The 13,257-nt window shown below is 45.0% G+C and overlaps 1 protein-coding gene across 1 annotated transcript; it reads right to left on the minus strand.

Moving 5' to 3' along the window:
* Window positions 1-5,790: 5,790 nt before the first annotated feature.
* lin7b (lin-7 homolog B (C. elegans)) lies at window positions 5,791-12,362 on the minus strand. Its single transcript, XM_024013602.2, has 6 exons — window positions 11,994-12,362; window positions 8,797-8,915; window positions 8,230-8,301; window positions 7,881-8,090; window positions 6,452-6,615; window positions 5,791-6,305 (listed from the first exon to the last, which is right to left on the minus strand). The coding sequence occupies exons 1-6, from the start codon at window positions 12,067-12,069 to the stop codon at window positions 6,284-6,286; spliced, it is 663 nt and encodes a 220-aa protein (XP_023869370.1). The 5' UTR covers window positions 12,070-12,362; the 3' UTR covers window positions 5,791-6,283.
* Between the last annotated feature and the right edge of the window lie 895 nt (window positions 12,363-13,257).

A 13,257-nucleotide genomic window follows, 5' to 3' on the forward strand; every position in this document is an offset into this window, starting at 1 on the left:
TCATCCGGTCCAGAGGTCTGAACCATCGTCAGTTTGACAAACTTCTCAGCGGACAGCAACATTACCCACAGCCTGCCATACCACACTGAAGTGAGATGGTTAAGCCGAGGCGCGTGCTGAGGCATTTCTTTGATCTACGAGAGGAAATCGGACAGTTCATGGAGAAAAAAGGAAAACCGGGTTGGAATTACAATCTCAGGAATGGCTACGGGACCTTGCATTCTTGGTTGATATTACTGAACACTTGAACAATCTGAACAAAATGTTGCAAGGCCGCAAAAAAGTTGTCACACAGTTTCTGACAACATACATGCATTAAGTTGAAGCTGACTTTGTGGGAGATGCAACTGGCAAATGGCAACCCTGCTCATTTCCCCTGTCTGAGAGATGTGTGTGTGACCAGACCTGATGCGGACATGAAACGGTACAAAGACAAAATTGCAGACTACTGCGGGAGTTTGAGGAACGTTTTCAGGTATTTGGTGAACTTGAGACAGAATTTTCAGGTTTTCGCTCACCTTTCACAGTTAAAGCTTCTGATCTGCCGTCGAAATTCAGCTAGAGATAATTGATTTGCAGTGTGATGCAGATTTGAAGGGCAAATTGCCTCTGTAGGTCTGGACAGATTTTATCAGTATCTACCCAGGGTACCCCAAATTAACAGCCCTGGCTGCTAAAATTTTGTGCATGTTTGGGACAACCTACCTTTGTGAACAGATTTCTCAGTGATGAATTCAATAAAACAAAAATGCGTTCAAGGCTCACAAACAAGCACTTAAATGAGATTCTGAAAGTGACAGCTAGTCAGGACATGACACCTGGTGTTGATGCACTTGTACAGGCCAAAAGATGCCAAGTTTCAGGAACAAATACAAGTCCAGACTAGACTAACACCTTTAAAATGCGCCTTAGATACTGTTTGCATTGAAAGAATACAGCTCTGTGAAGATGAATCCTTACTGTGGTGATTTAAAAAAATGTTGCACTTAATGTTAGTCAGCAGCTTCAAAACAAAAGTTGTGTGATGGAATTCTACTGTTCATACAACTCCATAAATTTTCAGTATGTATTGTATGTGTATGTATGTTCATGTATGAAGTTTACAGATTTACAGGACAGGCGAACACTTTCTTCATTACACATTTAAAATCACTCCTTAGTTTGTAAGGTGTACGCAGGGATTACATTTAGATTTTATATGCGTATGTGTAATGTGGTTTAAAAATTCCTTCTTAAAAGTCTCATTTAATCTTAAAGTGCATTACTATATTTTTCAGTACCAATTAAAGTTTGTTGCCTTTTGTACAATCAGTGGGATCAGTTGCAATGCATATTTGTGAATGATAAAAGTAAATTGCACATTTGTCTAAGGAAATATGAGGTGTTTCATGAAATGTTTTGTAAAAGGATAGTTCATTAAATTTCAATATTTTCCTAATGGTCTTGTGCTCTTTACACCAAAACAAAGGAAAGACATGATATTTTGGTTATTTATAGCAGAGTATGTATAATTTTAAGTGTCCGCCACTTACATCTCCCTAGGCCGTATGTGGCCCACGATGCGAAATGAGTTTGACACCCCTGCTTAGACCAACTTTACTCCACACACAGAGATGCTTACAAAGATCTCCCTCGCCTCCATTTGGCAAATCTGACCATAATTATATCCTCCTGATTTCTGCTTCACAGCAAAAACTAAAGCAGGAAGCACCAGTGACTCCGTCAATAAAAAAGTGGTAAGATGAAAGCAAATGCTAATACAGGACTGTTTTGCTAGCACAGACTGGAATATGTTCTGGATTCTTCGATATCATTGAGGAGTACACATCAGTCACTGGCTTCACAATAAGTGCATTGATGACGTCGTCCCCACAGTGACTGTATACATACCCCAACCAGAAGCTATGGATTACAGGCAACATCTGCACTGAGCTAAAGGGTAGAGCTGCCGCTTTCAAGGAGCGGGACTCTAACCCGGAAGCTTATAAGAAATCCTGCAATGCCTCCGACTAACCATCAAACAGGCAAAGTGTCAATTAGATTGAATCGTACTACACTGGCTCCAATGCTCGTCAGATGTGGCAGGGCTTGCAAACTATTACAGACTAAAAAGGGAAGCACAGCCACGAGCTGCCCAGTGACATAAGCCAACCAGACGAGCTAAATTACTTTTAATTACTATGCTCGCTTCAAGGCAAGTAACACTGAAAACATGCATGAGAGCATCAGCTGTTCCAGACGACTACATCAGCTGTTCCAGACGATTACATCTTCGTAGCCGATGTGAGTAAGACCTTTAAACAGGTCAACATTCCAAGACCACAAGGCCAGACGGATTACCAGGACGTGTACTCCAAGCATGTGCTGACCAACTGGCAAGGGTCTTCACTGACATTTTCAACCTGTCCCTGACTGAGTCTGTATACCAACATGTTTCAAGCAGACCACCATATGTCCCTGTGCCCAAGAACACTAAGGTAACCTGACTAAATGACTACCGACCTGTAACACTCACGTCTGTAGCCATGAAGTGCGGTGAAAGGCTGATCATGGCTCACATCAACACCATTATCCCATTATCCCAGAAACCCTAGACCCACTTTAATTTGCATACCGCCCCAACAGATCCACAGATGATGCAATCTCTATTGCACTCTAAACCCTTTCCCACCTGGACAAAAGGAACACCTATGTGAGAATGCTATTCATTGACTACAGCTCAGTGTTCAACACCATAGTGCCCTCAAAGCTCATCACTAAGCTAAGGACTCTGGGACTAAACACCTCCCTCTGCAACTGGATCCTGGACTTCCTGACGGGCTGCCCCCAGCTGGTAAGGGTAGGTAACAACACATCCGCGACGCTGATCTTCAACACAGGGGCCTCTCAGGGGTGCGTGCTCAGTCCCCTCCTGTACTCCCTGTTCACTCATGACTGCATGGCCTGGTATGATTCCAACACCATCATTAAGTTTGCCGATGACACAACAGTGGAAGGCCTGATCACCGACAACGATGACACAGCCTATAGGGAGGAGGTTAGAGACCTGGCCGTGTGCTGCCAGGACAACAACCTCTCCCTCAACATGATCAAGACAAAGGAGATGATTGTGGACTACAGGAAAAGGAGGGCCGAACACACCCCCATTCTCATCGACGGGGCTGTAGTGTAGCAGGTTGAGAGCTTCAAGTTCCTTGGTGTCCACATCACCAACAAACTATCATGGTCCAAACACACCAATACAGTCGTGAAGAGGGCACAACAAAGCCTATTCCCCTTCAGGAGACGTAAAAGATTTGGCATGGGTCCTCAGGTCCGTAAAAGGTTCTACAGCTACACCATCGAGAGCATCCTGACTAGTATGGCAACTGCTTGGCCTCCGACCGTAAGGCACTACAGAGGGTAGTGGGTACGGCCCAGTACATCACTGGGGCCAAGCTTCCTGCCATCCAGGACCTCTATACCAGGCGGTGTCAGAGGAAGGCCCTAAAAATGTTCAAAGACTCGGCAAGCGGTACTGGAGCGCCAAGTCTAGGTCCAAAATACTTAACAGCTTCTACCCCCAAGCCATAAGACTCCTGAACAGCTAATCAACTGGCTACCCAGACTATATGCATTGGCCCCTCCCCCCTCTTTTACACTGCTTCTACGCTCTGTTAATTATCTATGCATAGTCACTTTAACTCTACCTACATGTACATATTACCCCCACATTGACTCTGTACTGGTACCCCCTGTATATAGCCTTGCTGTTGTTATTTTACTGCTGCTCTTTCATTATTTGTTACTTTATTTTGGACTTATCTATTTTTTACTGAACACTTATTTTTTTCTAAAAACTGCATTGTTGGTTAAGGGCTTGTAAGTAAGCATTTCACTGTGAAATTAATGCTAAATATATTATGATTCATTATGACATTTCACTGTAAGGTTGGATTCTATTCACCTGTTGTATTTGGCACATGTGAGAAATAACATTTTGCTTGCTATCATTTTGTAGAAGCATTGTCTGTAAGTAAAATGAATCATAATATATTTAGCATTAATTTCATTATATTGTACGGCTGATCGTTTTAATGAGATTCATGAATCTTCTTGATAGCCACATGGATGTCTGTTCACAGCATATGGTTGACAGGACCAGCTTCCTTGCTCAGGTCAGCAGAGCCAGAAACCTCTCAGACACCTTTCGACTTGGTTGACTCCGGATCTGATGTCGAGATCTGCCCTCAAGTTGCCTGCCACGCAACCAACGTCTCCAGAAAGAAGTTTGACCCCAAGCGCTTTGAGAGGTTCTCAAGCTGGTGAGCACTGACAGATGCAACAGCTTGGCTTGTGCACGTTGCTCAGTCCGTTAAACAAAGCAGAATGCTGCAAAGGATGGAACATCTGTGACAAACCCTGCTCCAATCGAAGACCTGGATCACACCAAGACAATCATAATACGCAGTCTGCAACACAGCACCTTTCACAAGAAAATGGAATGCATCAGAGAAGGTAAAGCCATTCTTAAGCAGAGCCCACTCTTCGGTCTGTTCCCCTACATGGATGATTCAGGCCTACTGAGGATTGGAGGATGCCTGTCCCAAGCAAACCTTGGTCAAGAGGAAATCAACCCTCTCATCCTCCCTGGAATGGGCCATATGACTACTCTACTCATCCGCCGCCGCCGCCACCACCACCACGCGCAGGTCCACCATCAAGGGCGCCACTTCACTGTGCTGGGAAACGCTGCATTAGCAGCACACTCTACCAATGCGTCATTTGCCAAAGACTTACGTGGGAAGATGGAATCTCAGATCTGCCCGTGGAGAGAATGATCGGAGTCACGAGGCACATCCTTGATTTCATGTTGCTGAAGGTGGGTCCATCCAAGCTTACTCACAAAGTCTTGACCACATTTATGGCAGAAGTCTCAGCCATTGTGAATGCTCGTCCACTGGTTCCTGTGTCTACAGATCCAGACTCCCTCCTCATCTTGACACCAGCGACACTCCTCACCTAAAGGTTGCTGAGGTTTCCCCACCACAAGGGGAGTTCAATGAGAAAGACCTCTTCAATGGAGGCAAGTACAGAGCTTTGCCGACACATTCTTTCTTCCAATGGTACCAGAAGATCTTCCTTCCCTGCAGAGTCGTCGGAAGTGGCATAATGAGAAGGCCAACCTTCAGCCAGAAGACATTGTGTTTCTGAAAGACAGACAAGCAAAAAGAAACGACTGGCCTATGGGCATTGTCAAAAAGACCTTTCCCAGGTGTAAGAAGGGGGGTGCGTTTAAGTGCTGGTCTAGTATCAGTTCGGATCAGTCTGAAACACTATGAATACCGGCCCTGGCGACTCCTCATGATTTACAAGTGAAATTCTTCAAGAATAAATTACTATCTTCAATCAGTGCTTGACTTAGACTAAAATAGGTTCCGGTACTCATTTTGGGTGCCTGTACTGTTTATATTTAGGTGCAGGAGCTCCACAATACTTTTGAACATATATTCTTTAAGAGGAACAGGAGCTCAAGTAGTAGAACATTTGAGGTGCCGGAAATCAGCTCTGGTGAGCTCCTGCCTAAGTCAAGCACTGTCTTTAATTGTTATTACCATTGAACTGCAAGAAAGAGTTGCTTGTGATAAGCACTCTGTGCAGACTGCAGTGTCAAAATCTGAAGCAAATCTGACTTTGAAACGTCATCAGCTAGCCCTTTCTGACATGAGTTCTGCCACCCTAAGATTTCTTTTTTTTTAATACAACTCCATTTTTTTTCCAAATTGGTTACACAAATATGATTTCAAACAATGACTGTTCAAACCTTTACCGGCTTTATTTCATGAATAAATAAGTACATAAACAAATAGTAAATATGAAAGCCTTGGAATGCTTAACCTACCTAAAGTGTACTTACATACATACATACATACATACATACAGAATCATCTCACTATAGAGTAGAAAAGTAAATAGACCTATGCATTTAAACTACATCCACCATGCTTACTCCACCATGCTTACTCTCCTCTGTTCTTACGCTAAACACATGGTTGCCATAAGCTAGGATGCAGGTTTCACACTGGGAGAGAAAATCACATACAGGGTAAAGGATGACCTAGGGCCAGGCAGTCCCCTGCTAAGGGTTAGGGAGTGGAGGGGGATAATAGATGCATTTCACAAACATATATAATTAACAGATCTAAGTTGGCTACTTTGGTTACTTCCTTCTCTATCATCTGGCCTCCTATTGGAGCAGAACTAAGGTGGCGGGTCCAACAGGCTTGACTGAGGGTGGGAGTGGCTAGCCTCGGGACTCCAGAGACCTGTGTTAGGGAAAATGATAGAGAAAGAGAGGGAGAAAAGAAGAGAGCAAGAGAGACAGAGAAAGATAATTACATGAAAAACAGACTTGTGAGAGAGTGAGCGTGCTCACGTACTTGCTTGTTTGTGTGTCTGTGTGTTCCCTCACGAGTAGCTTGTGTGCTGCTGGCGTCTTCTGGCGCTCCTCATCTTCTCAAAGCGGGCCTCCATCTCCTCCAGCACCTTAGGCGTGTACCTGACCACTAGTTTCACTGAGCCCTGGGCAGCCTTCAGCAGCTCCACTGCCTTCTCGTGGTGCTCCCCCTCCACACTCTGCAATACACACACACACAACCAAAAGTATATGGACACCTGCTCGTCAAGCATCTCATTCCAAAATCATTGGCATTAATATGGAGTTGGTCCCCCCTTTGCTGCTATAACAGCCTCCACTCTTCTGGGAAGGCTTTCCACTAGATATTAGAAAATTGCTGAGGGGAATTGCTGAGGGGACTTGCTTCCATTTAGCCACAAGAACATTAGTGAGGTCAGGCACTGATGTTGGGCGATTGGGCCTGGCTCTCAGTCGGCATTCCAAGTCATCCCAAAGGTGTTCGATGGGGTTGAAGTCAAGGCTCTGTGCAGGCCAGTCAAGTTCTTCCACACAGATCTCGACAAACCATTTCTGTATGGACCTCGCTTTGTGCACGGGGGCATTATCATGCTGAAACAGGAAATGTCTTTCCCCATACTGTTGCCACAAAGTTGGAAGCACAGAATCGTCTAGAATGTCATTGTATGGTGTAGCGTTAAGATTTCCCTTCACTGGAATTAAGGGGCCTAGCCCAAACCATGAAAAACAGCCCCAGACCATTAAGCCTCCTCCACCAGGGGCAGGTAGCGTTCTCCTGGCATCCGCCAAACCCATATTTGTCCGTCGGACTATCAGATGGCGAAGCGTGATTCATCACTTCAGAGAACGCATTTCCACTGCTCCAGAGTCTAATGGCGGCGTGCTTTACACCCCTCCAGCCGACGCTTGGCATTGCGCATGGTGATCTTAGGCTTGTGTGCGGCTGCTCGGCCATGGAAACCCATTTCATGAAGCTCCCGACGAACAGTTCTTATGCTGACGTTGCTTCCAGGGGCAGTTTGGAACTCGGTAGTGAGTGTAGCAACCGAGGACAGAAGTTTTTTACGCACTACAGCACTCGGCGGTCCCGTTCTGTGAGCTTGTGTGGCCTATCACTTCGCGGCTGAGCCGTTGTTGGTCCTAGACGTTTCCACTTCACAATAACAGCACTTACAGTTGACCGGGGCAGCTCTAGCAGGGCAGAAATTTGACGAACTGACTTGTTGGAAAGATGACATCCTATGATGGTGATACGTTGAAAGTCACTCAGCTCTTTAGTAATGCCATTCTACTGCCAATGTTTGTCTATGGAGATTGCATGGATGTGTGCTCGATTTTATACAACGGGTGTGGCTGAAATAGCCAAATCCACACATTTAAAGGGGTCTCCACATACTTTTGTATATATAGTGTATATGAGTAAGCATACACACACACACCACACCCTCCTCCCAATCCCTCTTACCACTCCATTGACAGAGAGCAGTTGGTCGCCCCTCTTCAGCCCCCCCTGCCGGTCTGCCACCCCCCCGGGGATGACCCTGGAGATATAGATTGGGGAGTTCTGCTCCTTGCCCCCCATGATGTTGAATCCCAGGCCCTCCTCTGTCTTGGGCAGCTCCACCACCCGTGGGTGGGCATGTCCCTCGCTGGCTGCAAATGCAGCCACTGTGGCCTGGAGGAAAGGGTGAAAGTGAGATTGCACGAGAAGTTGGACGCCATTACACTAATATGACTGTTACGGGATTTGTGATGTTTATTCTTTCCCGGAGTGTACATTTTCTGTATGTGTGTTAAATGTTTGTTGTCATTACCTTGGCAGTTGCCTGGGCACGAACCTCAGGCCCTCCCACGATGTCAAGAGTGTCATAGAGCTGTTCATACACCTGGAAAAATGGAAAATGTAGCGAGAACATGAGGAAAACCAAGAAACACCCAAATCATTGGAGACATTGGCACTTTAATGAGTTTCACCTGTTTATAAAACACAAGATTATAAAATGTATAAATGTGTAAATACGTATACTGTTACATAATATCATTTTTTTGTGACATCATGATAAACCTTGTTAGTTTGGAATTCAGTACCAAAGAATGCATGTTATATACACATCTAAACAAACCAATCTAGAAACAATATAAACTATATTGCTAGATCAGACATGGTGGGTTTAGGTAGCCTATCCTACTTTTCTGATCGATATAGGCTACAATATCTAGGACAGGCATTGTGGGTTTAGGTAGCCTATCCTACCTCTCTGATGGATAAAAGCCCATAGTATCTAGATCAGACATGCTGGGCTTAGGTAGCCTGTCCTACCTCTGATGGATATAGGCTTCAACTAGATCAGACATGGTGGGTAAGTTATACTAATATCTACCTCTCTGATGGCAGCACAGAACTTGCTCTGCAGGACTCTCTGCAGGGCCTGGAGTTTGGGAGGAGGCAGCTCACCGCTTCTCTGCAGCCGGTCCAGCAGCTCTATCACCCTGCACACATCTAGAGAAGAGCGAGAGGAGGGAGGAGACGGTGAGTTGAAAAAGGGTAGAATACCCCTTCTCCTGGAGAGCTACTGGGTGTCCAGGCTTTCGCTTCAGAGGCTTTCGCTTCAGCCCTGCTCTGACACACCTGATCTGTCTAATCAAATACCTGATAAGCAACTGATCGGGGTTGGAGCAAAAGCCTGCATACCCCTACTTCCAATGATTTGTGCATGTACTGTATGAATGGCCACCAAGGAGAGGATTCTGCACACTGATATGCTCCTCAATATGTCTCATGACTAAACATTGTAATAATTAAACACATGTGGGAATACATTACAGTGAGTGGGTCCCTCCATTAGGGGATCAGTAGAGAGATCACTGGAATACATAGTGTAGCCCTTAAATGAACACTAACGTTACTCATAGTGTTACTGTAAAAATGTTGTTTCGTTCTAACAGTAATTATTAAACAGATTTATTAGCAACAGATCAGATGAACAATGTAGCTACAATGTCAATCCTTATCCCAGTCTGCTGTTCCCACATGCGTCAAGAGGGCCACCATTGTTCCTGTTCCCAAGAAAGCTAAGGTAACTGAGCTAAACGACTACCGTCCTGTAGCACTCACTTCCGTCATCATGAAGTGCTTTGAGAGACTAGTCAAGGACCATATCACCTCCACCCTACCTGACACCCTAGATCAGGGGTGGGCAAACTTTTTGACTCGCGGGCCACAATGGGTTCTAAAATTTGACAGAGGGGCCGGGCCAGGAGCATTTGGAGGGAGTGTTTGGGCCGGATATACTAAAGCATTAAATGTAGTGTGTGCAAACCTCATAGCACAGTAAGAACACTACAACCCAATTTATTAACTGTCTTTCAAATGTGAAAAATAGCCCTTATCAGTTAATAAACGTGAAACGAAGTGAAAATTAAAGTGAAATAAAGAGAAATACGCGCCACTCCAACAACGGTCAATGTGTTTTGAGTGCGCCATCTATTGGGGAAACGTGGGCATTGCAGGGAAAGGGGAAAAAAAMGAGGTTTTTACTATAATTTGGACAAGTTCGGCGGGCCGGATTAAAAAGCCTAACGGGCCGTATGTGGCCCGCGGGCCGTAGTTTGCCCATGTCTGCCCTAGACCCACTCCAATTTGCTTGCCGCCCCAATAGGTCCACAGACGACGCAATCGCAACCACACTGCCCTAACCCATCTGGACGAGAGGAATACCTATGTGAGAATGCTGTTCATCGATTACAGTACCCTCCATAGTACCATAGTACCCTCCAAACTCGTCATCAAGCTCGAGACCCTGGGTCTCGACCCCGCCCTGTGCAACTGGGTACTGGACTTCCTGACGGGCCACCCCCAGGTGGTGAGGGTAGGTAACAACATCTCCACCCCTCTGATCCTCAAAACTAGGGCCCCACAAGGGTGCGTTCTGAGCCCTCTCCTGTACTCCCTGTTCACCCACAACTGCGTGGCCATGCACGCCTCCAACTCAATCATCAAGTTTGCGGACGACACTACAGTGGTAGGCTTGATTACCAACAGCGACGAGACGGCATATAGGGAGGAGGTGACACCACCCTCGGAGTGTGGTGTCAGGAAAATAACCTCACACTCAACGTCAACAAAACAAAGGAGATGATTGTGGACTTCAGGAAACAGCAGAGGGAGCACCCCCCTATCCACATCGACGGGACAGTAGTGGAGAGGGTAGTACGTTTTAAGTTCCTCGGCGTACACATCACGGACAAACTGAATTGTTCCACCCACACAGACAGCGTGGTGAAGAAGGCGCAGCAGCTCCTCTTCAACCTCAGGAGGCTGAAGAAATTCGGCTTGTCACCAAAAGCACTCACAACCTTTTACAGATGCACAATCGAGAGCATCCTGTCGGGCTGTATCACCGCCTGGTACGGCAACTGCTCCGCTCACAACTGTAAGGCTCTCCAGAGGGTAGTGAGGTCTGCACAACGCATCACCGGGGGCAAACTACCTGCCCTCCAGGACACCTACACAGACCGATGTCACAGGAAGGCCATAAAGATCATCAAAGACAACATCCACCCGAGCCACTGCCTGTTCACCCAGCTATCATCCAGAAGGCGAGGTCAGTACAGGTGCATCAAAGCAGGGACCGAGAGACTGAAAAACAGCTTCTATCTCAAGGCCATCAGACTGTTAAACAGCCACATTGAGTGGCTGCTGCAAACATACTGACTCAACTCCTGACACTTTAATAATGGAAAAATTTATGTAATACATGTATCACTAGCCACTTTAAACAATGCCACTTTTATATGTTTACCATACCCTACATTACTCATCTCATATGTATATACTGTACTCTATACCATCTACTGCATCTTGCCTATGCCGTTCTGTACCATCACTCATTCATATATATTTATGTACATATTCTTCATCCCGTTACACTTGTGTGTATAAGGTAGTTGTTGTGAAATTGTTAGGTTAGATTACTCGTTGGTTATTACTGCATTGTCGGAACTAGAAGCACAAGCATTTCGCTTCACTCGCATTAACATCTGCTAACCATGTGTATGTGACAAATATAATGTGATTTGATTTGAATACTTTGTGGCACCATTATTCAATCAAATATTTCAAACGGAAATCCCCCATGAATCGACCAAACAAGAGGGTTCTATGACACACCATCTCAAATCAACCAGAGCTGCGATAAACTGCCTGCAGAGCTTTCCCACCCAATTTGTGGATAAAAAGTAGTGAAATAAAAATGCGCACTATTACGCATGACAACTCCAGGTGTCATCAGCGTGGATGTGATAGGGCTATGCTATGCACCTACTATATACGCCTGATAATGCTAATAATAAAGTACATACGCCAAAGTTGTTAGGCTAAGCCTATATAAATACGTCAGTTAATAGCCTACGCTTCGACTGGTCGCTAATCCGCAATGTTCGTAATAGGACTACATCTAAATAAACCCACAACAAATGTCATATAAAACACCAGTGTGTTTATCTCAAGACGCGTCTGATTGTGGTACCATGATGCGCTCAGGTTGTGCTATTGACAAAAGCTCTTCTGTGTAGCTACCTCTTTCTAGGCAGAGCGGCTCGGTCATCGTCGCCATGTCTGTTTCCTTTCCCGAATGATAATATGATGACATCATTGAGATGCTCCTTGTCTGGCACTGCGGTGAAGTGGGTGGACGTTTCTCGCCGACTGGACGCGATTGGAGAGGGTTGATTTACAGCGTTTTTTTATTCGTCGCACTGGTGGAATAATAGAATAGAGATAAGGCTGTCCAGTCTGACCCGCAGTAAAAACAGACGACGCAATGCAAGAAAAACACGTTTTAGGCTAGCCCACAAATGACCCAACCGCCTGTGCCAAGTGTCGCCGGAGTGAATATTAGAGAAAAGACTGACATAATTACGCAACCCGCTACGCAAGAACAAACCGTGTTTTGATTCGTCCGCAGTCCAGTCATTCACTGTCAAATCGTACAGTATGGTTAGTGCTATATGGGGTCATTGGGACGTCCATACACCCCCACACATTTTTTATTTCAACGGCATAGTGACGTCCCAAGGATTCCATATAGCATAACGTGTCTACATTAAAACGCCTTCGTTTGACCTGGTTTAGTCCCATGCTATGGGGGGTGATAAGGAACATATAGGCAACCGTACCACCTGACCTGACATTACATTTATTTTTATTTCACCTTTATTTAACCAGGTAGGCCAGTTGAGAACAAGTTCTCATTTACAACTGCAGAGTTACAGAGTTACACATGGGATAAGCAAACGTACAGTCAATAACACAATAGAAAAATCTATATACAGTGTGAGTAAATGTAGTAAGATGAGGGAGGTAAGGCAATAAATAGGCCATAGTGGCAAAATAATTACAATTTAGCAATTAAACACTGGAGTGATAGATGTGCAGAAGATGAATGTGCAAGTAGACATGATACCAACGCCTTACTAAGGTCTGCGTGACTCCTGCGTTATGTGTCTGATTTACATGACATGATACCAACGCCTTTCATCTGCTTGACGCCTGCATCGCGTGTTAATGAAAATCATAATGTGCATAGTTTATATTTATACTAATTAAATCGCAACCATAAATGTTAGAAATGTACATTTTTTCCTGTGCAGGCAAACATTCCAACGTAGCCACCTTGAACTATGGTGTAGCCTATGGCTTGTGTATTTCCTGTTATCGCTAATGGCCTAGAAAAGATTATGCCTAATCTATAGATAATCTGTCTTTCCCTCAACACTTCATGGTATGTTATCTTATCAAATCAAATCAAATTTTATTGATCACATGCGCCGAATACAACAGT

This window comes from Salvelinus sp. IW2-2015, linkage group LG20, assembly GCF_002910315.2.
Source record: "Salvelinus sp. IW2-2015 linkage group LG20, ASM291031v2, whole genome shotgun sequence".
NCBI classification, from domain to species: domain Eukaryota; kingdom Metazoa; phylum Chordata; class Actinopteri; order Salmoniformes; family Salmonidae; genus Salvelinus; species Salvelinus sp. IW2-2015.

Excerpts from the sequence above, each read along its gene's own strand:
- lin7b (XM_024013602.2), bottom strand. The coding sequence starts at position 12,069 with ATGATGTCATCATATTATCATTCGGGAAAGGAAACAGACATGGCGACG. Across the intron at positions 8,916-11,993 it reads GCCGCTCTGCCTAGAAAGAG|ATGTGTGCAGGGTGATAGAG; the intron begins GTAGCTACACAG and ends GCTCTTCTCTAG. Across the intron at positions 8,302-8,796 it reads TCTGTGCTGCCATCAGAGAG|GTGTATGAACAGCTCTATGA; the intron begins GTAGATATTAGT and ends CCATTTTTCCAG.